General features: G+C 37.1%; 1 protein-coding gene across 1 annotated transcript in view; it reads right to left on the reverse strand.

Moving 5' to 3' along the window:
- Positions 1–27,283, reverse strand: part of LOC150083829 (uncharacterized) — a 607,249-nt gene that overhangs the window by 33,079 nt on the left and 546,887 nt on the right. The window contains exons 53-57 of the mRNA XM_090375392.1: positions 25,812–25,865; positions 25,105–25,212; positions 23,091–23,144; positions 22,755–22,790; positions 2,927–2,962 (exon numbers count right to left, since the gene is read on the reverse strand). Of these exons, the coding sequence (XP_090231518.1) occupies positions 2,927–2,962; positions 22,755–22,790; positions 23,091–23,144; positions 25,105–25,212; positions 25,812–25,865 (288 nt within the window). The remainder of the gene's footprint in view (positions 1–2,926; positions 2,963–22,754; positions 22,791–23,090; positions 23,145–25,104; positions 25,213–25,811; positions 25,866–27,283) is intronic.

Here is a 27,283-nt window from a genome sequence, read left to right on the forward strand (position 1 = left end):
TTAGGCGAAGTATAGGAAAGGGTGTGGGTTTAAAAGTCACAGGGGACAGGTGCCCCTGTGTAATTGCCAATGACATTGTGCCTGTAGATCCCGCACTGTGGTCAGTGCCAGCAATCCCGCACCTAGTTCGGTGCCAGCAGTATATCCTACCCATTTCGGGTTTGCAATGACTTTTAAATCCCGCACCTTGGATGGTGCCTGGAATAGATCCTACTCTATTAGGGTTAGCATGATCATGTCTGTGTTGTTCTGGGGGATGGAGAGTTATCCCACGCCGGTCCGGTTTAGTTCTTGGGCTCTGAGTTCTGAAATCTTAGCTCGCCTAAGTGCAAATGTTTCCTGCGTGTAGGTGGTTAATGCCTTATAGGTATTTTCCTCGAGTAGCAGAGTGAATTCTTGATTGCGAGAGTTTCTCTGTATTGTGGTGAGGAATTTAAGCCTAATGTTGTCGTAGCTGGGGCACTCATACACGAGGTGCTCCCAGAACTCCTCTTCGCTGCAGTGGCAACGTGGATCATTCTCAATTCCCATGGCAGTCAGTTTTTGTTGGAAGGATCCATGGCCGGTGATGATAAAGGTCACATGGAGGCCAGGCGAAAACCAGAGTGGAGGTTCTGGGTGAGTTGAACTTATAGATGGAAGGAATCGTTTTGTGATGGCCCCTTTTGTTGCAGTGTCCCAGTCATGTTGCCATATCTCTTGTAGATGTTGGGTTATCCATTGTCTTTCCTGCCTGGTGCCGTTTGTTGCGTCAAGTTGAAAATTAAGCAGTTGGATTGGAACTCCCTTAAGTGATAAAAAAGCCCTCTTTTAACCACTTCTAAGTATAGTGGCTGACATCCAGTTAATACCTGCAGAGCAGGGGTGCTGACGGTGCGGCACGCCCTGCAAATTGAAAGGAGCATGAACCTCTGGATTGAATCCAGCTTACGTTTATTTCTTGCTAGGATGGCTTTTCGGTACCAAATGGAGGCACCATACACACAATTGGCACGTATACCGCTTGGTATATGAGAGTAAGAGCTTTGTGCTTCAGCCCCCAGTCTGCCCTGCTGACCTGCCTTATCATAGCACTGTACCTTTGAATTTTGTTGGCTAGATACTTCAGGTGGTGGTGGTGGAAGGTAAGACCCGAGTCTAAGAAGATACCTAGGAGCTTGACTTCAGTGTGCAGCCATATGGGTGTAAAGTTTAATTTTATTGTAGGTGGTCTTGTGATTTGTAGCCTGCCTTTAAGGAGTATGGATTTTGTTTTCTCTCCTGAAATGGTAAGGTTGTGCAGGGCTGCCCAGTTCTGAAGTTTTACCAGTTCTCCATTTGCCATTTTCTCCAGGTTTGTCCTGGTATTAGCACATACCAAAAGGACTGTGAAGACAAGTGGACATGAAAAGAGCCATTATACAGTTGTTCTAGCTTGTTGTGCCGACTGAACCAAGCTGCCTCCTATGCTCATTTTCAAATGCAAAACAATGCCAAAAGAAGACATTCCTCGAGGAGTGATTGTCCACGTTCATGACAAGGGTTGGATGGATCAGGATGGGATGAAGATCTGGTTTGAGAAAGTTTGAAGCAGGAGACCAGGTGGGCTCTTACGCAAACCTGCCCTATTGGTGCTTGATCAGTTCAGGGCACACAACAAAAAATACAAAGAAGATTGCTGCGGAGCAAAAAACAAAACTTGCCGTCATACCTGGAGGCTTGACATCCCAGCTCCAACCACTTGATGTCAGCATTAACAAACCTTTCAAAGCTGCCATGAGAGACGAATGGAACCAATGGATGAAGTCTTCTGGGGACAATTTGACACCAGCAGGAAGGGTGAAGAAACCAACTATAGGAGAAGTTTGTACCTGGGTGAAAAGATCCTGGGATAATATCAAGATTGAGATCGTTGTCAAGTCATTTAAGAAGTGTGGCATTTCAAAACTGATGGAACTGAGGATGAGGCAATATATGAAGACAGTAATTCGTCATCAGACACAGATGAGGACAAGCTAATGGATAGGAGTTTTGACAGTGATGAGTTGTATGAATTTTATGATGAATAAAACTTGAGTTCAATAACTTCATGTAATACATTTTTTTTAAAATTTCGGGCCCCAAAATTAAGGTGTTATACATGGGAGTGTTTTATACATGGGGAAATACGGTATTTAATTATCATATTTCTCCAGAAGAAACTTGTACACCTTGCACCAACTCTCTCATAATTCTCTTGCTACTGGAAGATCCTGAAGCAAGGATCTTCTCATAGCAAGGTCCTGAGTAAGGAAATCATGACTATAATAAAAAATTGCTAACTATCTGTGCAGAAAGGAGATGCCAAGGTAAAGCAACCAACCATATTGAAGAGTGATCACAGCTCTCACTTGCAATCAGCTGTATGAATGATATTCAGGACAGTTCTGAAAAAGAGATGTTTCAAAGCTATTCAGCATCATTACATACATTTGAGAGCTGAATGTCAGATTTGAGAGGCATATTTGAGTCCAAATATGCCTCTACATCAATGGTGGCATCGATATTATTTAGAACAATTAGAGTATAGTTTAGCGAGGTAACAGGAATGGTTATTAATGAACCCAAGTCATTCTATTGATATGTTTGCTGAATTTGTCATTTGGTTGGCATGTGATGCTTAGATCTTTCATGGCTGCAAGTTACACTCTTACACTGACAGAGGTCATAGTGACAGTGATGAGTTGAATATTTAAAATTATCCTGCTTCTCTTTATTTTATTTATCACTATTGAATATAACTGAAAAGTAACTGATGAGAGTGACTCAAGATGTAGATATTGGGTATACAATAAACAACTATTCAATAACAAAATTTTTTTTATTATTCTATTATATTACAAATGAATTAAAGGACAATTATTTTTTTTTCAACAAAAAATTGTTTATAAAGAATATATATACTTACAGGAGGACCAAAGTCACCTTTTGGCCCTGTTGTTCCCTATATAAGAAAAATTTTATTTATATTACAATCTAACAAAAAAAGAGAGAAAATATCACATATCAATATGAAATGAAAAATACATTTTATCATAAAATTACACTAAATAATTTTTAAGGAAATATCTGGAGAAATAAAACAGATAAATGGATATGGTGAAGACAACAGGCATATTATTCATATTAAAAAGAGATAACTGAATTTAATAGCCCTTTATACGTCAACAGTTTATTAGTTACAAAGAAGATATACATGTATACTGTTTAGTTATCACCATTTACTCACAAAAAAGCAATTATCAGTTGCTTGTCATCATTTGCAATTGGGTTGTCGCAACACCAAGTACCCTGGTGCTCCAAAGTATAACTACACAATATGAGAGATGCCCGATGGTGTACAGTAATGGGAAATTACATAATATGTTTAGGGCAATGGCCTCAGGTTGCCTGCCCACCACTGATGACGAGCCAATAAGCTCTGAAACGGTGCCGTCTGGGTGATGGTATCTGCCAAGAATAAGTAACAATAGTCTTCTCCATACTTATTCGAGATAGTGCAATACCATGGCAACTCATTATGAGGGTATTGACAATATGAGATATAATTAAAATGATGCATTAAAACTACTTTGGTAGTAGAAATAATGTGTGTGCATATTACCCATGCATAAGTAAACTCCTCCTTCATTGGAAAATGTGTTTTGAGGACATACCAATGTTGCCCAATTATGTATATTTAATATAACAAAACGGGTGAAAAGGGCAATATTTGATCAAAAATCTTTTTTTTTTATAATAAATGAATGGAATAATGCTTTTTAATTTTCTTATTTAAATGGTTTAGGTATTTTGACTTCCCATCAGTACCAAATATACAGCATTTATATAAAAAATACAGTATAATATGTTATGTACAATTTTATTTTACATATATTTATTAAATTTTTATACAATATACATTTTTATTGTACATATATTTATGTCATATTTCATTTATTCTCTATTTGCTCAAAATATATGTATTGTATTTAAGCATTGGTGGAACTTGCATTATTTCCAACTTATACAGACACCTTTGAAGTGATTAAATTAACCATGTAAGTTGGGGACTTCCTGTATATTTTATATAATCAAAGCTATTACTTACCTTGACAAGAAAGAAACAATAAAATTTACTAGGTGTTAGATTACTCTCGTCAACCAGTGCAATACCACCACTTTGCTTATTGGACGCTTGAAGTGGTAGAACCCATGTTTAGTCTCCAGAGCTAAGTTCCGGTCAACCTTCCCCATCTATTCCATCATGCAGTATGACTGATGACTTTTGAGGTTATGATGGACATCATGGTGAGATCAAATAACATTTCGATGGTACAGCTCTGAAACGGTGTTCGCAGGCCGGCCACTAGTTAGTACACCGGATCGAATCTATTGGTAACTCTCTAGGAGGATTCTGGATCATTTGGTGACTCTACTGTCAGGGAAATGGGGAAGAAAAAAGAATTTTTCTTCTCTGATCACCAAATGACAAATGTAAAGTATTACATATGGGAAACAGTAACCCCAGAGCAATGTATCAACTCTGTGGTACTACACTGACAGTGGTAGAGAATGAAAAGGACCTGGGGGTAATTGTGCAGGCAGATATGAAGTTTTCTGAGCAGTGCAGACAGGCTGCAAGAGTAGCTCACGGTGTCTTGTCAATGATATATAGGAATTTTTCTAGCAGGGATAAGGATGTGATTATTCCCTTGTATAAGGCAATGGTCAGGCCACACCTTGAGTACTGTATACAGGTCTGGAGGCCTCATTTCAAGAAGATGTAGAGCTGCTGGAACAAGTATAGAGAAGGGCAACAAGATTAGTGAATGGAACAAAGGGTTGCTCTTACGAAGAAAGGCTTAAGTTTTGCAAATTACAGTGTCTGGAGACTAGGCACCGGTGAGGTGATCTGATAGAGGTGTATAAACCTTGAATGGTTTGAGCATGCTCAATGCCAATGGGATTCTTCCTCTTGCTCAGAATAATCACCTGAGAGGGCATAAATTCAAATTGAGGAAAGACAGATGTAGGATAGATGTGCGGAAATTTGCCTTTAGCCAGTGGGTAGTTGGTTGGTGGAACAGACTTCCATCCCTTGTTGTGGAAGTTGATAGCCTAAATAAATTTAAGGCTCAGCTGGACAGGTATTTCGAATGAACGGAGGGGTGAAGTGGAAGTGTTTTTTTCTTTTTTTTTTGGCTGATGCTGCATAAGCTTGCTTTCTTGCATCATATGCCTCTACTAATGCTAATGCTAATCAGCTAGTGTATAATTTTGCTACCTCCACTCTGCCAGATAGTGACTAGAGGGAGTCGAAGTAGTGTGTGTGTGTGTGCGGGAGACATTGTCGAAGCCACATTATGTCAAGGATCTGGGTTTATTCTTACCATGTGTATGCCGGTGCTTTTTTTGTAAAAAAAATAGGTGCCGGTACTCATTCTTTGCTATCAGGAAAAATTGAAAATTAAAAGGATATGAAAATTACTTTAAAATTTTTTTTTCCTGATATTATTACTTTAGTAGTAATGTTTTTGGAATAAGAATAACAAATTAAACACAGATTTATTATTCAAGTATATAAAAAAATAAGTAAAATAAGTAAATAAATAAGTAAATAAGGTCAACTTCGAGTGCCGGACCCGCAGGATGAAGGGGTCCATAGTCATGAATGGTCGTTAGTGCAGTATTTCAAAGAGAGAGCTTCATGTTAACTGAAAAAAGTTTCTAGTATCCCGGCTTGACCTAAAACTGAGGAACTAACGAAAACATTTTCTATTTGAGTCTTTCCAGTTGTTGTGAATGACAAGGGTGGTAGAAGAGACTCCAACTACTTCCTGGAGAAGCGATTAAAGTCTTGGGGTTAAGCGACTGGCAGGTGAGAGCCACGCAAGACTCCACACAGGCGCCTTCACACCACCGTCGCCTCCACACTGTCTCTCTGAGTACCTTCTTGCCGGGACAACTCCAGCTTTCAAAATTGTTAAAAAATACTTCTCATCACAAAATTTATAAATGACCTTTATAGAATTATTAACTAACTATTTAGCAACCTTTTTGTCACCAAAAGGAGAGTTACTTAGTACAAAGAATCGAAGTGCAATTAAAAATTGGTTTGTTAATTTTAACACAAAAACTAAATGATACATTTCAATCAGAATAGTTTTTCCGTGATAAGCATTGAATAAAGCATAGATAATGTAATTTTAAAATTTTAGCTCCATTAGCGACGGAAATAGAGGGTGGGGGACATTAAAATTACTCAGATTTTTCTGTCTGGTGCCACCATTTTTAATTTTTAAATTATATTTTAAACCTACTAGTTGAGATCTTTCCAACGGTGTGTAATAAGCTATAGGTTGTCTACATTTTATGTCCCCCTACATTTTACTCCCATTTCTCAGACAAATTTTTGTCAACAACGATAAATATGGCATTATGTTGGCCCACATGATGTACAAACCCATGAAAAATTTCAAGTCAATAGGTTGAGTGGTTCCAGAGATGTGACAGACGGATGGACAGACAGACAATCGAGTGACATTATAAGGGTCCTTCGTTACACTATGGACCATAAAAATAATAAGTAAAAATAATTTCATAATAAAGTTTTTGTAGAATATTCAAAATTTTTATTAAGTTTTCATCTGACACTCTATGCCGACTTCTTTTCTTCCTCTTTGTGTGTGTCTCTTGCTGAATGACATTTCTGAAACAGCCACGAATCGACATATTTTGATGGATCAAAGCAGATCAGCAGTGGGCCTACAATTTTAAGAAACAGTAGTGAAGAAACTGTTTTTGTCATCAACGAAGCTCTGGTTGGGCTGGCGATCAGATTAATTTGTGAAAATCCTCATTCACATTCACTCGATGAAATTGGTATCGTACTCAGAGCATCCATCAAATGCTTCAATTCTTCCGAAACCATCTTTTCAATTAGGTATTCCCGAAATCCATGAATTGTATCTCTTTCATTTAACTGTAATTTTCTAATTGAATTTTCTAACTTTATTTTCACCAAATGCCAACAATTCATGTTTAGAAGGTTTAATACCTTCGTTGTCCTCGTTTTCCTTCTCTTGTCATTGGTATTGTCACTAGTTCTAAATTTGATATCTTTCTTTTCTTTTCTTTTTTCTTTTTAAAACAGTCCAAAATGTCAGTGTCATTCAAGTACTGTGACCATGTAAACAGAGATAGGGAAAATTTATGGAAAAATGTGGATAATACACTTCTGTGAAACAACAGATGATTATTTGTCGGGGTAAAAGAAAATCACTTTTCTAATTCTCAAACGGGGTGCTTACAGTTGATTCACAGCAGTGTCCAACCTACAGCCCGCCTGGAAAGTGAACAGCATCTAAAACAGTGTCTTAAATTTTGTTAATTATCAAAAAAATTCTCATTAAACGTTTTGTTCAGTAAATGTAATTGTATATGTACTTAATAAAATTTTCAAATATTTTCAGTTTTACTTTTACAAGCAACAAGATATGGAAAATGTAACACACTAAAGAAATCTAACTTTGAATTTTTTTTGAATATGCCCCCTGTACAGGAAACGTTTGGATACCACTGCAGTAGAAGGTGGACCCAGAGCCATGGGAATACCCCTTGATCTGCCACTGTTGACCAGCGTGACTTCTCCGTATGTGGGACAGATGGTCGGATAGGTTTTACCACAGAGAAGTACTACTCTGTGGGTTTTACCAGGTACCACTAAGCTGTAGAATGGTAAACCCTTTACCTCTCTTAATTTGCGCAGCAGCAGCATTAATTGCCTGAAGGCCAGAAATGCGACCAGTTCATACCGAGTTAATTCTCTCCTAATCCATTTGCTATATGAAAATTTTCTTCGCTCAACGGAAAGAATTTTAAATGTAACTTTCAAGGAGAATTCAAAATAATTTGCTTTAAAAGGACTTCGTTAAACAGAGGTCCGACTGAGTAATTTAGAATAATAAAAATGGTTATACAGTTTTATATAGAAAATATCTTAACAACAGGCAGTGAAAAATGCAAATTTAGTTAAATAATTTTAAACTTATTTGAATAGTAGGTGAACGTGTGAAAAAAATTTATGGAATATTACAAACTACAAAGGGCACTGCATCCAAATATCATTGTTAATAAAGGTGTCGGTACGCCATACCGTCCCAAAAAAAGCACTGGTGTACACCATATTCAAAAATTTCATTACTTCATACAGCACGCCCGTCCCCCCCCCACACTTTTTCTTACTATTGAATACACCATGAATTGTCAAACTAATAGAGTAAGCTTATCTGCAAAAAGATCTAAACCTCCCAAACACTTCCTAGTTCATTTCACAAATATACGTGTTCTCAGTTCTAATCTCAACAATGTCCATTTCCACTCACAGTCCACCAAACCTAATGTACTTTTTCTGACAGAATCTCAGTTACTTGAGCATATGTCTGTTCCGATATTCCCTGTCGGACACTTGGTAATTCGGAATTTCCTCTTTTCGATCTTCTCTGGCTTAAAATCTCTCTACCTCATTCTGTCAAATTCATCTGTTGTCTCTACAGTTCTCCCAACTCCAATAATCACTTGGAGCTCTTTGACTTCCTCTCTTTGCAACTTGACTTTCTCCAGTCCAACTTTCCTAACAGTGAGTTAATTTTCCTTGGTGATTTTAATGCTCATAACTCCAGCTGGCTTCTGTTTTCTAGTCATACCGACCCAGCTGGTTGAGATGCTGAGACTTTTGCAATTACTAATAACTTTGCACAGATACTAGGGGGTAGATGAATCTCATCAACCGGTGAAATACCACCATTTTGCTTATTGGAGGCTTGAAGTGGTGAAACCCATGTTTAGTCTCTAGAGCTAAGTTCCGGTCAACCCTTCCCCATCTCTTCCATCATGCAGTATGATTGATGACTTTTGAGGTTATGATGAACGTCGTGGCGAGATCCAATATTCCTTACATTTCGAGGGTACAACTCTAAAACGGTGTTCACAGGCCAGCTGCTAGTTAGTACACTGGACCGAACCTATTGGTAACTCTCTAGGAGGCTTCTGAATCAGCTAGTGTATAATCTTGCTTCCTCTACTCTGCCAGATAGTGACTGGAGGGAGTCCGAGTAGTGTGTATGCGGGGAGCATTGTCGAGGCCACGTTATGTCAAGGATCTGGGTATATTCTTACCACGTGTACGCTATATCCAAAAATTTCATTACTTCATACAGCATGTCCCACCCACTTTTTCTTACTATTGAATACACCATGAATTGTCAAAACTAATAGAGCAAGCTTATCTGCGAAAAGATCTAAAGCTCCCAAGCACTTGGTAATTCATTTCACAAATATACGTGGTCTCAATTCTAATCTCAACGATGTCCATTTCCACTTGCAGTCTGCCAAACCCCATGTACTTTTTCTGACAGAATCTCAGTTACCAGTTGATTCAACTACTGCTCATCTCAGAAGCCCAAATTATTCGCTGTATGATTCCTTTCACCTCAAAGGTGGTACTTGTGCATATGTCCGTTCTGATATTCCCTGTCAGAGATTTGGCAATTTGGAATCTCCTCTCTTTGATCTTCTCTGGCTTAAAATCTCTCTACCTCACTGTGTCAAATTCATCTGTTGTCTCTACCATTCTCCAAACTCCACTAATCACTTGGAGCTCTTTGACTTCCTCTCTTTGCAACTTGACTTTCTCCAGTCCAACTTTCCCAACATTGACGTAATTTTCCTTGGTGATTTTAATGCTCACAACTCCAGCTGGCTTCCGTTTTCTAGTCACACCGACCCAGCAGGTCGAGATGCTGAGGCTTTTGCAATTACTAATGACCTAGCACAGATTGTTCATTTATCTACAAGAATACTGGACAATCCTAATCATACAGCCAATACGCTTGATCTTTTTCTCACAAACAACCCTTCTAAGTACACGGTCGAAGTGAGAGATCCTTTAGGCACTTCAGATCACAACTTGGTGATTGTCTCTTCTCCAATGGAACTTTAATCTCATGGCTATTCCCAACCTCGTGTTGTTTGGCATTACAAGAATGCAAAATGGGATGACCTGCGAGACTTCTTTTGTTCTTTTCCTTGGTCGCATTACTGTTTCAAAACTTCTGATGTCAACGTTTGCTCAGATCGTGTCAGTGAAATTATTCTTACAGGAATGGAATCCTTTATCCCACACTCCATTTTAAAATCTCGTCCTTTATCTAAACCTTGGTTTTCCAAAAAATGTGCTAAGGCTGTTCAAGAGAAGAATGTTGCATATCGTAATTGGCTTGTTTCTAATTCTTCAGTTTCATTTTCTGCCCACACCAAAGCTCGCAACAATTGTAATGCAGTTATTAATCAGTCCAAACTAGAGTTTGAACAGGCTAAGATTAGAAAACTTGCTTCTTGCCCTAATAGTAGCGGAGCATTCTGGTCTCTTGCCAAAGCTATTGGCCGCAACTTTTACCCATCTCTGCTCCCACCTCTGTCCAAACCAGATGGTTCTGTTGTCACTTCAGCCAAGGATAAAGCTGACCTGCTAGCATCCCATTTTTCTTCCAACTCCTGTATTAATGATCTTGGTAAAACACTTCCCACCATTCCAAACACGCTCCATTCAATGCCTCATGTGGTCTTCCGTCAAAAGGACGCCAGAAAGATTTTGACTAAACTTGATGCTAAGAAAGCTCCAGGTCCTGATGGTATTTCTCCACTTGTTCTCAAAACCTGTGCTCCTGAACTTACTCCTGTTCTTTGCCGCCTTTTTTCATTTTCTTATTCCAAAGGTGTTTTTCTTTCTGCTTGTAAACTTGCTCATATCCAGCCAGTTCCTAAAAAGGGTGACAAATCCCTTCCATCCAATTATTGTGCCATTGCAATTACTTCTACTCTTTCTAAAGTAATGGAGAAATCAATTAACCGCCAACTCTTAAACTACCTAGAAACCTTCCATCTGATCAATGATCGCCAGTATCGATTCCATCAGTGTCGATCCACTGGTGATATTCTGGCTTATGTTACCCATTTATGGACTAATTCAATGGAAAGGTTCGGTGAAACACAAGTAGTTGCTCTTGTTTGGCATAAAGGTCTTCTAAACAAGCTTCCATCTTATGGTTTGCCAACTGTTTTTAGTAATTGGTTACCTAGTTTTCTCTGTGATCGCTCACTGAGGGTGATGGTAGATGGCTCTCTGTCTTCTAACTTCTCCACTAATGCCGGTGTCTCCCACTCTTTTCCTCTTGTATATTAATGACCTTCTTCCATTGACTGGAAATCCTATCCATAGTTTTGCCGATGATAGTACATTGCATTCCACTTTCCATTTTGAGAAACCTTGTCTTGCTCAATCAGCTTCAACTTCTCGAAAATCTGCTACCAATTCCTTAAATGCCGATCTTCAGGTAATTCTCCAGTGGGGCAAAGACAACTTAGTTGATTTCAACCCTTCTAAAACTCAGTCTTGTCTTAGATCTCGCAAAAAGGATTCTTCTGCTCCTATGCTTATCTTTAGTGACACTACGATTTCTAGGCAAAATGATATATCTCTTTTGGGGATTACTCTGACTTCTAATCTCTCTTGGCACAAGCACATTACAAATATTGCTTCCTCTGCATCTAAAAAACTTGGTTTTCTCTTTCGCTCTCGGCGTTACTTTTCTTCCAAACAGCTGCTCACTCTGTATAAATTGCAAATCCGCCCTGCCATGGAATATTGTTCCCACATCTGGGGTGGTGCTCCCAAAACCTCTCTCAGGCTTCTTTATTCCATTCAGAAGAGGGCAGTTAGGTTAATTAATGATTCATCTCTAACAGAGTCTCTCCACTCACTGTCTTATAGACACTGTTTCTGCTGCATGCCTCTTCTACAGGGCACTGTTTCCATGGGCACTGTTCTTCTGAATTGGCTTCTATAATTCCCGCTCTCTCTTTCAAAACAGTCCGAACATGTGCCGCCACCGGCCAACTTCCATTTACTGTTCATCTTCAAACCCACAGAACCAACTTTTCATCTTCCTCATTTATTCATTCAACTGCCGTTTTCTGGAACAACCTTCCTTCATACGTATTTCCTGAAAATTACAATCTACAGAAGTTCAAGTCTAATATCAACAAATATCTTCTTTCGTCTTCTCAACCTCCAACCCAAGCACGGTACTAAGTACTATAGGTTCTAATACCTCTCATGTTTGGGGTTCACATAAAAAAAAAAAAAAAAAAAATTTACCTACCAGAATACCGGTCAATCCTAATCATACAGCCAACACGCTTGATCTTTTTCTTACAAACTAAGTACACGGTCAGAGTGAGTGGTCCTTTAGGCACAACTTGGTGATTGTCTTTTCTCCAATGGAGCCTTTATCTTATGTCTATTCTCAATCTAGTGTTGTTTGGCATTACAAGAGTGCAAAATGGGATGACCTGCAAGATTTCTTTTCTTTGGTCAGATTACTGTTTCAAAACTTCTGATGTCAACGTTTGCTCAGATCGTGTCAGTGAAATTATTCTTGTAGGAATAGAATCCTTTATTCCACACACTTTGAAATCTCATCATTTACCTAAACCTTGGTTTTACCACAAATGTGCTAAGGCTGTTCAAGAGAAGAACTTTGCAGATTGTAATTGGCTTGTTTCCAATTATTCAGTTTCACTTTCTGCCTATGCCAAAGCCCAGTGCTTTTTTTGTAAAAAAAAAAAAAAAAAAAAAAAAATAGGTGTTGGTACTCATTCTTTGCTATCGAGAAAAATTGAAAATTAAAAGGATATGAAAAGTACTCTAATTCCCCCCCGATATTGTTACTTTAGTAGCAATTTTTTTTTTTTTTTTAGAATAAGAACAAGAAATTAAATATATTAACACAGTTTATTAAGCATAAATTTATTATTCAAGTATATAAAAAAGTAAGTAAAATGTAAAATAAGTAAAAATAACTTCATAATAAAGTTTTTGTAGAATATCCCAAATTTTTATTAAGTTCTCATCTGACACCCTATGCAGACATCGTTTCCTGCTCTTTGTATCGGTTGCTGAATGACGTTTCCTAAGAAGCCACGAATCTGCATATTTTGCTGGATCGCAGCAAGTCAGCGGATGGCCCACAATTTTAAGAAACAGTAGTGAAGAAACTGTTTTTGTTATCAACGAAGCGCTGGTTGGTGATCAGATTTATTTCTGAAAATCCTCGTTCACATTCACTCGGTGAAATTGGTATCGTACTTAGAGCGTTCATCAAATGCTTCAATTCTTCAGAAACCTTCTTATCAATTAGGTATCCACGAAATGGGTTTAACTCTGACAATTTTCTAACTTCAATTTCACATTGGTATTGTCACTAGTTCTTAAATTTAAATTTTTTTCTTTTCTTTTTTTGAAACTGTCCAAAATATCGGTATCATTTGGATATTCAGGTAAAGTGTAAACAGAGATAGGGAAAATTTTCGGAAAAATGTGGATAACGCACTTCCGCAAATTAACAGATTATTTATGGGGTAAAAGAAAATCACTTTTTGAATTCTCGAACGGGGCGCTTACAGTTGATTCATAGAGATATCCAACCTACGACCCACAAGGAAAGTGAATTAAAACAGCATTTTAAATTTTATTATCAAAACATTTTTCTCATTAAATGTTTTGTTCAGTACATGTAATTGTGTGTTGTATTTAATTAAATTTTTGAATATTTTCAATTTTACTTTTACATGCAATAAGATATCAAAAATGTACACACTAAAGAAACTTTGAATTTTTTTGAATATGGGCCCTGTACTGGAAAAGGTTGGACACCACTGCAGTAGAAGGTGGGCCAGGGCCCATTGGGAATACCCCTTCATCTGATCACTCTTGACCAGCGCGACTTCTCCATATGTGGAACAGGTGGTCGGATAGGTTTTACCAGGTACCACTAAGTTATACAATACTAATCACTTTAGCTCTCTTAATTCGCGCAGCAGCACTAATTGCCTGAAGGCCAAAAATTGTGAACAGGCCGTACCAAGTTAATTCTCTCCTAATCCATTCGCTATATGAAAATTTTCTTCCCTCAACCGAAACTATTTTAAATGTAACTTCCAAGGGGTATTCAAAATAATTAAACAGAGGTTCGACTGAGTAATTTAGAATTATAAAAATGGTTATACAGTTTTATTTAGAAAATATCATGACAATAGACAGTAAAAAATGGAAATTTAGTTAAATCATTTAAGCTTATTTGAATAGTAGTAAACATGTGAAAAAATTTACAGAATATTATAAATTTCGAAGTGCATTGCATCCAAAGGTCACACGTCACTGTTAATAAAGGTGCCGGTATGCCATACCGTTGCGTACTGTCACAAAAAAAGCACTGCCAAAACGACAATAATTGTAAAGCAGTTATTAATCAGTCCAACAGGCTAAGAGTAGAAAACTTGCTTCTTGCCTTAATGGCAGCCGAGCATTCTTGTTTCTTGCCAAAGCTATTGGCCGCAACTTTTGCCCATCTCTGTCAAAACCAGATGGTTCTGTTGTCACTTCAGCCAAGGATAAAGCTGACCTGCTAGCATCCCATTTTTCTTCCAACTCCTGTATTAATGATCTTGGTAAAACACTTCCAACCATTCCGAACACGCTCCATTCAATGCCTCATGTGGTCTTCCGTCAAAAGGATGCCAGAAAGATTTTGACTAAACTTGATGCTCAGAAAGCTCCAGGTCCTGATGGTATTTCTCCCCTTGTTCTCAAAAACTGTGCTCCTGAACTTACTCCTGTTTTTTGCAGCCTTTTTTCATTTTCTTATTCCAAAGGTGTTTTTCTTTCTGCTTGGAAATTTGCTCATATCCAGCCAGTTCCTAAAAAGGGTGACAAATCCCTTCCATCCAATTATCATCCCATTGAAATTACTTCTACTCTTTCTAAAGTAATGGAGAAATCAATTAACTGCCAACTCTTAAACTATCTAGAAACTTTCTATCTCATCAACGATCACCAGTATGGGTTCCATCAGTGTCAATCCACTGCTGATATTCTGGCTTATGTTACCCATTTATGGACAAATTAAATGGAAAAGTTCAGTGAAACACAAGCTGTTCTCAAAGGCTTTCGATCATAAAGCACTTCTAAACAAGCTTCCATCTTGTGGTTTGTCAACTGTTTTTGTAATTGGTTATCCAGTTTTCTCTCTGATCGCTCACTGAGGGTGATGGTAGATGGCTCTCTGTCTTCTAACTTCTCCACTAATGCTGGTGTCCCCCCCACGGTTCAGTTCTTTCCCCTACTCTTTTCCTCTTGTATATTAATGACCTTCTTCCATTGACTAGAAATCCTATCCATAATTTTTCTGATGATAGCACATTGCATTGCACTTTCCAGTTAGAGAAACCTTGCCCTGCTCAATCAGCTTCAACTTCTCAAATATCCACTACCAATTCTGGGAGCTGGGAGCCATTGCGGTACAAGTAAACACATGGGTTGTGTTAGGGTAGCTAAGAATAGAAACAGGTGCAGGTATACTTGCGTGTACACCAATGCTAGGAGTTTAGTAAATAAATTTGATGAATTTGAGGTATTTCTCAAAACATCAAAGGCAGATATTGTTGGCATATCAGAGACGTAGTGTCACACAGATATAAGGGATGCAGAACTGGAATTTGGGGAGTACAACGTCTACAGAAAGGATAGGCAGGATAGGAAGGGGGGAGGGGTTATGCTATTAGTTAAGAAACACATAAAAAGGAAGTTAAGCCAGTCGACATCGCTGGACAGTGCAGTGTTGAGTCAGTTTGGTGTGACATAAGCATTGGGAGATCAAAATTGAGAGTAGGAGTGTGCTATAGGCCTAATGACTCTGATGAGTATAATAAGAAACTGTACAGGGAAATAGAGTGGGCCAGTAAATCAGAGAGTCTTATAATGGGAGATTTTAATTTCCCAGATATTGACTGGAATTTGGAGGCTGGTCACTCACACACTAGCAGGGCTTTTGTGGATTTATTGGATGATTGTTTTCTACATCAGCATGTTCAGGAGGCAACTAGAGGGAGTAATACTCTTGATTTGATTATCAGCAGTGATTCTTCATGCATTAAGAATCTGCAGATAAATGAACCACTAGGTGGCAGTGATCACAGTGTGTTGAAGTGGTATTTACTCAAAGAGGTAACTACCATTAGGGGTAAAGGGAAGGGTTATTGCTTCCGTAAAGGCGACTACGATGGACTGAGACAGTATTTAAATTCTATACAGTGGGACCAACTGATGATGTTACCAACAGCAAATTCAAAATGGGAAGCATTCAAAGAACTTATCTTGGAAGCTACTAGGCTTTACATACCAACTAAGAAATATTGTTCAAGGTTTAGGCCAAAATGGATGTCAGATGAACTAATGAGGCATATGGCACAGAAGAAAAATGCATGGGATACTTACAAATTAACACATGACACAGAAGCCTATGATAGATACAAGTTGATATGCAACCAAGTTACAAAGGAGGTTAGGCAGGCGAAGGCAGATTACGAGAAATCCTTGGCAAGGGATGCAAAGAAAAACAGCAAAGAGTTCTTTACTTATGTAAACTCTAGAAGGAAGGGGATGAATCAGATTGGTCCACTTGATATTGATGGGTCAACTGTTGATGATCCTGCTCAGGTACCTAACAAACTAAATGAATATTTTGCATCGACATTCACACATGAGGAGTTATTCAGCGAGGGGAATGCCAGAGGTGTATTCAACTTTAGCAGTAAGCTACAGAATCTTGAAATAACTGGGAGTAAAGTGGAGGAGAAATTGTTGAAGATAAACACAAGAAAGGCACCCGGGGTGGATGGGATCTATCCAGTTATATTAAAGGAGGCAGCAAAGGAAGTAAGCAAACCCTTAGCCATAATTATGAGAGCTTCCTTGGACTCAGGGGAGGTACCCATAGACTGGAAATGTGCAAATGTGACCCCAATTCACAAAGGAGGATCAAAGGCTGTAATTATAGACCTGTGAGCTTAACTTCTGTTCCAGGAAAATTAATGGAGGCACTGGTTAAAGAAGCACTGCAGGATCATTTAGACAAGACTTCAGTTATAGCTCGGACACAGCATGGTTTTGTTAAGGGGAAGTCTTGACTGACCAATTTGATTGGATACTATGATGCAGTCACAAAAGAACTGGATGCAGGGAATAGCTTTGATATTATATACTTGGATCTTAGAAAGGCTTTTGATACTGTTGCACATGGAAGACTGCTACACAAATTGGAGCAGTGTGACATTGGAGGCAAATTGCTGCTATGGATAAAGGGGTGATTGAGGGGGAGAAGACAGAGAGTGGTAATCAATGGACACTGCTCATCGTGGACTAATGTTACTAGTGGAGTCCCTCAGGGCTCAGTGTTGGGTCCATTATTGTTTTCTGTATTTATAAATGATATTGATGATGGTATATCAAGCTTAATGTCCAAGTTTGCAGACGATATAAAGGTTGGCAGAGTTGTCAAGGACACTACTGACACTATGCTGCTGCAACAGGATCTGGAAAGGTTGAGCAGATGGGCTGAGAGGTGGCAAATGAAGTTTAACATTGACAAATGTAAAGTACTACACATGGGAAACAGCAACCCCAGAGCAACGTATCAACTCTGTAGTACTACACTGACAGTGGTAGAGAATGAAAGGGACTTGGGGGTGGTTGTGCAGGCAGATATGAAGTTCTCTGAGCAGTGCAGACGGGCTGCAAGAGTAGCTCATGGAGTATTGTCAATGATATACAGGAATTTTTCCAGCAGGGATAAGGAGGTGATTATTCCCTTGTATAAGGCAATGGTCAGGCCACACCTAGAGTACTGTATACAGGTCTGGAGGCCTCATTTCAAGAAGGATGTAGAGCTGCTGGAACGAGTACAGAGAAGGGCAACAAGATTAGTGAATTGAACAAAGGGGTGCTCTTATGAAGAAAGGCTTAAGTGTTGCAAATTACAGTGTCTGGAGACTAGGCACCAGCGAGGTGATCTGATAGAGGCGTATAAAGCCTTGAATGGTTTGAGCATGCTCAATGCTGATGGGATTCTTCCTCTAGCTCAGAATAATCACCAGAGAGGGCATAAATTCAAATTGAGGAAAGACAGATGTAGGATAGATGTGCAGAAATTTGCCTTTAGCTAGCGGGTGGTTGGTTGGTGGAACAGACTTCCATCCCTTGTCGTGGAGGTTGATAGCCTAAATAAGTTTAAGGCTCAGCTGGACAGGTATTTTGAACGAACAGAGGGGTGAAGTGGAAGTGTGTTTTTTTTTTTTTTTTTTTTTTTGGCTGATGCTGCATAAGCTTGCTTTCTTGCATCAAATGCCTCTACTAATGCTAATGCTAATTCCTTAAATGCCAATCTCCAGATAATTCTCCAGTGGGGCAAAGACAACTTAGTTGATTTCAATCCTTCTAAAACTCAGTCTTGTTTTATATCTCACAAAAAAGGATTCTTCTGCTTCTATGCTTATCTTTGGTGATACTCCAATTTCTAGGCATGATGCTATATCTCTTTTGGGAATTACCCTAACTTCTAATCTCTCTTGGCACAAGCACATTACAAATATTGCTTCCTCTGCATCTAAAAAACTTGGTTTTCTCTTTCACTCTCATCATTACTTTTTACATCATTACTCTGTACAAATTGCAAATCTGCCCTACCATGGAATATTGTTCCCACATCTGGGGCGGTGCCCCCAAAACCTCTCTCAGGCTTCTAGATTCCATTTAGAAGATGGCAGTTAGGTTAATTAATGACTCATCTTTAACAGAGTCTCTCCACTCGCTGTCTCATAGACGTACTGTTTCTGCTGCATGCCTTTTCTACAGATACTTCCATGAGCACTGTTCTTCTGAATTAACTTCTATAATTCCTGCTCTCTCTTTCAAAATAGTCCGAACATGTGCCACCAGCCAACATCCATTTACTGTCCAACTTTGAACTCACAGAACCAACTTTTCATCTTCCTTGTTTATACATTGAACTGCTGTTTTCTGGAACAACCTTCCTTCATATGTATTTCCTGAAAATTAGTCTACAGAAGTTCAAGTCTAATGTTAAACTGATGACCGACCGACCAACCAGCCTAATGTAAATAAATATCTTCTTTTGTCTTCTCAACCTCCAATCCAAGAACAGTACTAAGTACTATAGGTTCTAATACCTCTTGTGTTTGGGGTTTTCATAAAAAAAAAATAAATAAAATAATTAAGCCACTGTTCGAAATTATTTGAAAAATTATTGTATTGGAAAATCATTGAAAATGCAAATTTATTCAAAGCCACAAAAGTCTCCATCTTCAAATTTGTTATCGCCAAAAGTAGTTTAGCTGTTACTGCTGTAATTTCTGGGTGATTATCACACAGACACACACAACAAATGAGTTATGAACCCATCTCAATTAATCCATTCCTCAAAAACGGGGTTGTCTTCAAGACTGTCCATAGCATAACTAATGTTGCACTTTTCCATAACTAATATCATATTTTTCCACTTGCTGAGACTACACACAAGAGGGCATAAAGTCAAGCTGAGGATGGTTGCAGGAAAGATGTGTGGGAGTTTGCTTTCAGCCAGCGGGTGGCTGATTGTTGGAACAGGCTACCATCTCTTGTTGTGGAAGTGGATGGTTGAATAAATTCAAAGAAGAACTAGACACATTCTTGAAGAGTGATGGTGAACTTTTTTTTTTTTTTTGGCTGATGCTATATAATCTTGCTTTCCTGCATCATTTGCCATTACTACTACCACCTCACACAGCCTACTCATTTACCTATTTAAATACCAAACAATCCTAACCACACAGCAGACGCTTGATCTTTTCTTACCCACAACTCTTCAAAGTGTATAGTTAATGTTGGGGACATTAACTATGCACTTTGAAGTACCTGTAGTGACCTCAAGTCACAACTTGGTGATGGTTTATTCTCCTATAGCCTCTCTCTCTCTCTCTCTCCTCTCTTTTTCTCTCTCATGGCCATTCTCACCCTAACATTCTTTTGTATTAAATCAATGCAAAATGGGATTATCAGCATGATTTCTACAGAATTACACTAGGATTGCACCAGTTCTGTGTTGTCTTTTCCTTTGTTGAATTACTGTTTTAAATCTTCTGATCCCAATGTTTGCTCAGATCATGTCAGTGAAATTATTTTTGTAGAGATGAAATCTTTTATTCTGCATTCCATCCTTAGAGCTCATCTGTTATCTAAACCTTGGTTTTCCAATAAATGTGCTAAAGCTGTTCAAGATAAGAATGTATTGCAATTAGTTTCTATCCATTCTCTGCCTACAATAAAGCTCACGTGAGCAATTTCAAAATAGTTATTGTTCAATCCACACTCAATTATGAACAGGTAAAGAGGAAAAAAATTGCTTCCTGTCTAAATGGCAGTTGAACATTCAGTGTCTTGCCAGTAATATTGGACACAACTTCTGTTCATCTATACTCCCACCTTTGTTACAGCCTGATGGTTCTGCTGAATTCTCAGATAAATATAAAATTGACATACCATCCTATTTTATTCCTACTTCTTGTATAGATGGTCTTGGTAGACTACCTCTTACCATTCCAAATACAGTCCACTCAATGACCCCATGGTCTTCCAACAGAAGGATATTGGAAGAATTCTGAAGAGTCTTGATGATGCCAGATCCGAATCCTGATGACATTTCTCCAAGTGTTTTCAAAATCTGTGTTCCCATTCTGTGTTACCTTTTTACATTTTGTCTTTTAAATTGGCGTTTTTCCTTCTGCTTGGAAATTTTCTCATAACCAGCCAGTTCCTGAAAAGGATGAATAAATATTTCACTTCCAGTTATCCCACTGCACTTATCTCTACTTATCTTTCCAAAGTAATCGAGAAATAGATCAACTTTAAAACTATTTTGAAACCCTCCATCTGATCACTGATTCTCAATATGCATTTATTGCAAGTCCACTGGTGATAATATACTGGCTTATATTGCTCATGGACAAAATACTATGGACAAATTCAGTGGAAATTTAAGTTGAACTCAAGCAGTTGCTCTCTTGACATTTTTAAGGTATTGATCGGGTTTGGTATAAAGGTCTACTAAACAAATATTCACTCTCCTTCCATATAAAATGCATTATATTCAGATGTAGAGGCTACACCTAAAAAAAGAGACAAGGAACGTCTAGAGAAGGAACGTATCTAAATTGGTGAGGAATGCTAATTGGCATCTATATGAAGAACAGCTTAGAAGGTGCACACTGCAAAACTTGAGGATTACAAATCTTAGGGGAGACCTGATTGGAGTAAATAATAACAGAGGAGATAAATAAAATTAATGGGAGTTTTTTCTAGAAGGAGAGGAAGACTAGAGAATACAAGCATAAAATCATATGCAGTAACACAGTTGGATCATGATCAGTTGTGGCAGAAATGGAGGAAATTCAATCACTATGGAGTTTATGTCTGGGCAGAATTTTAGCTGAGTTGTCAAGCGCAAGAGCACATATGCTTATACATGTTTTCGTGGACCATGGTTCAAGTATGTTTGATTGTTAAATATTGTTAATAATTATATTCATCGTCAAAATGATTAACTGGAAACACCTATGACATAGTAGTCATACTGGGATATGAACAAAACAGTGGCATCCTTCTTCCTACTTGCCAAGGTCCTATAAAAAATGGAAATGGATAGACAGGATTCCAAGTGTCTTCTGGCCATCTGTTTATACTGAATTGTAAATTTTGATTATATCATAACACTGAAATCTCTTTTTTTTTCCTGAACTACATTTAAACTCCTATCCTCTCTTCTCCCTAGTTCATATCCTGTTGTAAATCCTGTATTTTTGCTTCTCAAGTTTAAAACTTTTCATTTAAAAACATTATGCTTAGTTGAATGCCCATTCATTTTTGCAAGAAGTTTTGCAGTTTCTTCAATTATATTGCTTCCCTGTTAATCATGAACAATTTCAGTTTGAATGCAGCTTAAATTACGGCATCTGCATTTTTGAAACCCCTGTATTTGAAAGACAATGAAATAAATTACCCCTCAATGTGCAAATGCAGGAAGTTCAGCAAATTTCAAGGCAAAATTGGATTGTAACTTTATGGTGATGGGAGTTTTTTCCCTCTTCTTTTTTTTTAATTAAATGCAGAGAACATCCTCTTCCTTGCAACATTTTACCATTCTGATATCAATACAATAAATACAGAATAAATAAATAAATAAATAACTCTCTATTACTGGGATGAGATATATATCAGAGGACCAATAGTAATGACCCAAAATGACATGCCAGGGGTTAACAGTATAGATTAGAATAGGAAATATATTATTAATTACATATACAATTAGCACAGTGCTATTTATTTGAGCATTAGCTCAAAAAAGAGACTTCCTGTATTTGGCATTTCTACTAAATTTGAAAAAAAAAGATGGCCATAAAGCTTTTTCTTACTTCAGTTACACAATGTGTAATGCAGTTCTTCTGCATGTTATTGAATTTGTTTCTCAGGACTTTCTGATAGGCTCTCATGTATAAAAAATAGTAACCAAGGATGTTTCCTTTGATACCTGGAAAAGTATTTTTTCATATAATAAACTGTTCTATAAGGGTAAAAAAAAAAAAAAAAAACTTTCCATTCAAACTTACCATTACACTACCCAATACTTGCATCAGTTATCAAATTATATTTCTGCTTGGAGTTATTTGAAATCAATATAAAACATTTTTATCACCATGTTATCATAACTAAAGCAAGACAACAATGCTATACATTAAAATAAATATACCTGAGCTCCTTTAGGTCCTGGTGGTCCTTCTAAGCCCTAAAAATTAAAAAAATATATGTAACACTTTTTTTTTTTTTTTTTTCATATGGTAATTTTAATTTTAAAATTATTTTATTTGATGTTTCATGGCTAAATAACTTTCCAGATACCTATACCTACCTGACTGTAACAAAGTTACTATCTTTTGCTAATAAAAGTTTTCATTAACAGGAAGAAAAATGCATCATTATGGAACTTGAATAGTCAATTTTCTTTCATGAGTAATTACTATTAGTTTAGTTACACCATTAGAAGAGAAACTTAGGAAAGGGCTTAAAAATTTAAATAAATACTTACTGGTTCACCTGGGGGTCCGTCATTGCCCCGTGGTCCTTCCATACCAATAGGTCCCTATAAGATGCAAAATTAGCAAAAATACCTGCAACAGCTAAATATCTAGTTCTCTCATTAAGCCAATGTTTAAATCCTGTTTAATACCACAAGAGTCAAGACAGAATTGTCTTCCCCCCCCCACAATAATGAAATTAGATAATAAAAGATGGATTAAGAGTGAGCTTGAAAAGCAAAAATATAACATTTTATTTTTACAAATACTTACAAAAGGATGTACAGCCAGTCGACATTGCTGGACAGTGCAGTGTCGAGTCAGTTTGGTGTGACAAAGCACTGGGAAAGCAAAATTGAGAGTAGGAGTGTGTTATAGGCCTAATGACTCTGATGAGTATAATACACAGCTGTACAGAGAAATAGAGTAGGACAGCAAATCAGAGTGTCTTATAATGGGAGATTTTAATTTCCCAGATACTGACTGGAATTTGTGGGTTGGTCACTCACACACTAGCAAGGCTTTTGTGGATTTACTGGATGATTGTTTTCTACAACAGCATGTTGGAGAGGCAACTAGAGGGAGTAATACTCTTGATCACTCTTGATCTTATTATCAATAGTGATTCTTCATGAATTAAAAATCTGTAGATAAAGGAACCACTAAGTGGCAGTGATCACAGTGTTCTGAAGTGGGATTTACTCAAAGAGGTAACTACCATCAGGAGTAAAGGGAAGGGTTTTTGCTTTCGTAAAGGTGACTACGGTGGTCTGAGACAGTATTTAAATTCTATACGGTAGGACCAACTGATGATGTTACCAACAGCAAATTCAAAATGGGAAGCATTCAAAGAAATAATCTTGGAAGCTACTAGCTTATGGCTTTTCATACCAACTAAGAAATATTGTTAGAGATTTAGGCCTAAATGGATGTCAGATGAACTAATTAGACATGTGGCAGAGAAGAAAAATGCATGGGATACATATAAATTAACAGGTGACACAGAAGCCTAAGACAGATATAAGATGGTCTGTAACCAAGTCACAACAGAGGTTAGGCAGGCAAAGGCAAATGACGAGAAATCTTTGGCAAAGGATGCAAAGAAAAACAGCAAAGAGTTCTTTCCTTATGTAAACTCTAGAAAGAAGGGGATGAATCAGATGAATCACTTGATATCGATGGTTCAACTATTGATGATCCGGCTCAGGTAGCTAACAAACTAAATGGATATTTTGCATCTACATTCACACATGAGGAGTTATTCAAGGAGGGGAATGCCAGAGATGTATTAAACTCTGGCAGTAAGCTAGATAATCTTGTAATAACTGAGAGTAAAGTGGAGAAGGGTTGCTCTTACGAAGAAAGGCTTAAGTTTTGCAAATTACAGTGTCTGGAGACTAGGCACCTGAGAGGTGATCTGATTGAGGTGTATAAAGCCTGAAATGGTTTGAGCATACTCAATGCTGATGGGATTCTTCCTCTTGCTCAGAATAATTGCCTGAGGGGACATAAATTCAAATTGAGAAAAGGCAGTTGTAGGATGAATGTGCCAAAGTTTGCCTTTAGTCAGTGGTTGATTGTTTGAACAAACTTCCATCTGTCATTTTAGAAGTTGACAACTTAAATAAATTCAAGGCAGAACTAGACATACATTTGGAGTGAATGGATGGGTGAAATGAGTAGGGTGTGGTTTTTTTTTTTTTTTTTTTTTTTTTGGCTGATGCTATATAAGCTTGCTTTCTTACATCATGTGCCTTTGCTAATGATAATTCTAAAAGTCACATGTATGACTAGTTAAGCTAAACCCTAAAATGTAATCTTAGGGTCCAGCTCAAATAGCACACATATTAATTTTTTTTTTTTTTATCATAATAGGTGCTCTTTCTTTACATAACAGAGTTAATAAATATGTCAAAAATACTTTACAATTTTATACTGAGTTCTGTATAACACAATAATATTGCTAATAAAAGTGATTTGAAGACTTTAGTAAAATTTTGTTTTTAGAATAAAATAAACACTTACTGTATCACCTTTCACTCCACCTGGTCCTGCAGGACCTCTGTCGCCCTTTTCTCCTTTTTCACCTGGATCACCTTTACGACCTGGACGTCCCATCTGACCTCGATGTCCCTAATCATACAGAAAAAGTAGAGAAAATTTTTCATTTGTATATATATATATAAAAATTTGATTTCCATCTGTATTAATTCTGTAATTAAAAACTATTTGGTATAAATTAATCATGATAAGAGAGAATTTTTCTTTGGTTGTGTGTGGAGAGAGAGAGAGAGAGAGAGAGAGAGAGAGATTATGAATTCCTCTGACTGCAGCTGTACAGATTATAAATAGAAATTTATAATACATGAATTCCTTAATCAAACTACTGACTTTCTTATTAGCATGGAATCAATCTGCATCATTTTAAAGAGATTTGCATAAATCCACATAAGAGATTACATTATACTAGTATTTAAGGAATTTACAATCTGGCTTCTTCAATGAAAATATACTGATTACATGTGAAGGATAAATTATTGCTTCATAAATATAACTTTATAGCTTTTTTCAAAAATTTTATTTTTGCCTTTGATGATCTTTGGTATAATTTGGATCCTTATTGAACAATTTGCCATTAATTATGCTAGCATAACAATATATTATTTTGCCAATATGATAGCTGTAATGCAATATCTACTAAATAGTCAAATAAATACAATAATAATATTTACCTTTACACCTCTTCGTCCCCTGTCTCCCTTTTCTCCTTTTTCTCCTGAAGGTCCCTTGAAAAAATTATACAAATAAATTTGGACTTTTAAATGAATAAAATTTAAGGTGTGCAATACATTGTTAGAATTAACTAAAACATAAAAAATCTAAATGACTTAAGTTATTTTACTAGATGGTTTATTTTAAGAAAATTTTCCTAAACCCATATTTACACCCATAAGATCTGCATTTTTTATCCTACTTTAGTATGAACACATAGGAGTGCCATGATCATGGGGAAATTCTATAAATATAATGTGTGACAGAACTCATAACATACTCCATTTCAACTAAATGAATACAGAAATCTTATGGCACAGTTTTTCAGTTTATGGATAAATGGCAAGAATATAATACTGTAAATCTAATATATCATGATTCTGTATGCTTCAGCACAGTGTATCAGTGTACATAATGTATGTTATTTAATTTTTTTTTTATGAAAACCCAAAACACGAAAGGTATCAAAACCTATAGTACTTAGTACCGTGCAGGGGTTGAAGGAGAAGTACGAGGGGCAGGGAATTTTAGAGAAAAAAAATGAGGGGATAAACATAAATCAGCAAAATAAAATAAAATTAACAAATATATGTGAGATATCCAATGAGGTTTCTAAATCCATACCGTCACCTATATTTTTTTTACCACTGAATATTTCATCAAACCATTAGGGCTAATTATTAAGGCTTCATTAGATGCAAGGGATGAATCTTTGGACTGGGGAAGCACTGATGTATTACTATAATGATGTAATGCTGTCCAAAATCTGTAATTCTAAGATCATGATATTTTTTGGAATTAATGCTATTTATGTTTATGTCTTTTAACTAAACTTAGTTTAAAGACATAAACACACCAAAGTTCTCAAATTTTTTACAGAATGTAAAAACTTCGAGAAATTTGATAACTTTGCATATCTTATTTATACATATCCTATAAACATTCATTATAAGTGTTGATGGCTTTTTTTTTTTTTTCTTTTTTTTTTTGTGAATTTAAGGCAGACACATTAAAAATTCCATTAGATACCAAGAGAGCAAGCTCTCCAGCTTATGTACATAACAGAACCTACTACTCAGCAGGTTAATACAGACTTTATTAGTATTCCCTCATTTATTCCCCCAGTTATTAGTGGTGTCCCTCAGGGTTCGGTATTGGGCCCATTGTTGTTTTGTATATTTATCAATGATATTGGTGAAGGTATATCAAGCTTAATGTCAAAGTTTGCAGATGATACAAAGGTTGGCAGGGTTGTTAATAACAGTAATGACAGTATGCTGCTGCAACAGGATCTGGAAAAGATGAGCTGAGAAGTGGCAAATGAAGTCTAGCATTGACAAATGCAAAGTACTGCATATGGGTAGCAGTAATCCCAGACTACGTGGTGTTACACTCAGAGTAGTGGAGAATGAAAGAGACCTGGGGGTAATTG

Source organism: Mastigoproctus giganteus, chromosome 6 (assembly GCF_048544385.1).
Source record: "Mastigoproctus giganteus isolate SK-2022 chromosome 6, ASM4854438v1, whole genome shotgun sequence".
Taxonomy (NCBI): Eukaryota; Metazoa; Arthropoda; class Arachnida; order Uropygi; family Thelyphonidae; genus Mastigoproctus; species Mastigoproctus giganteus.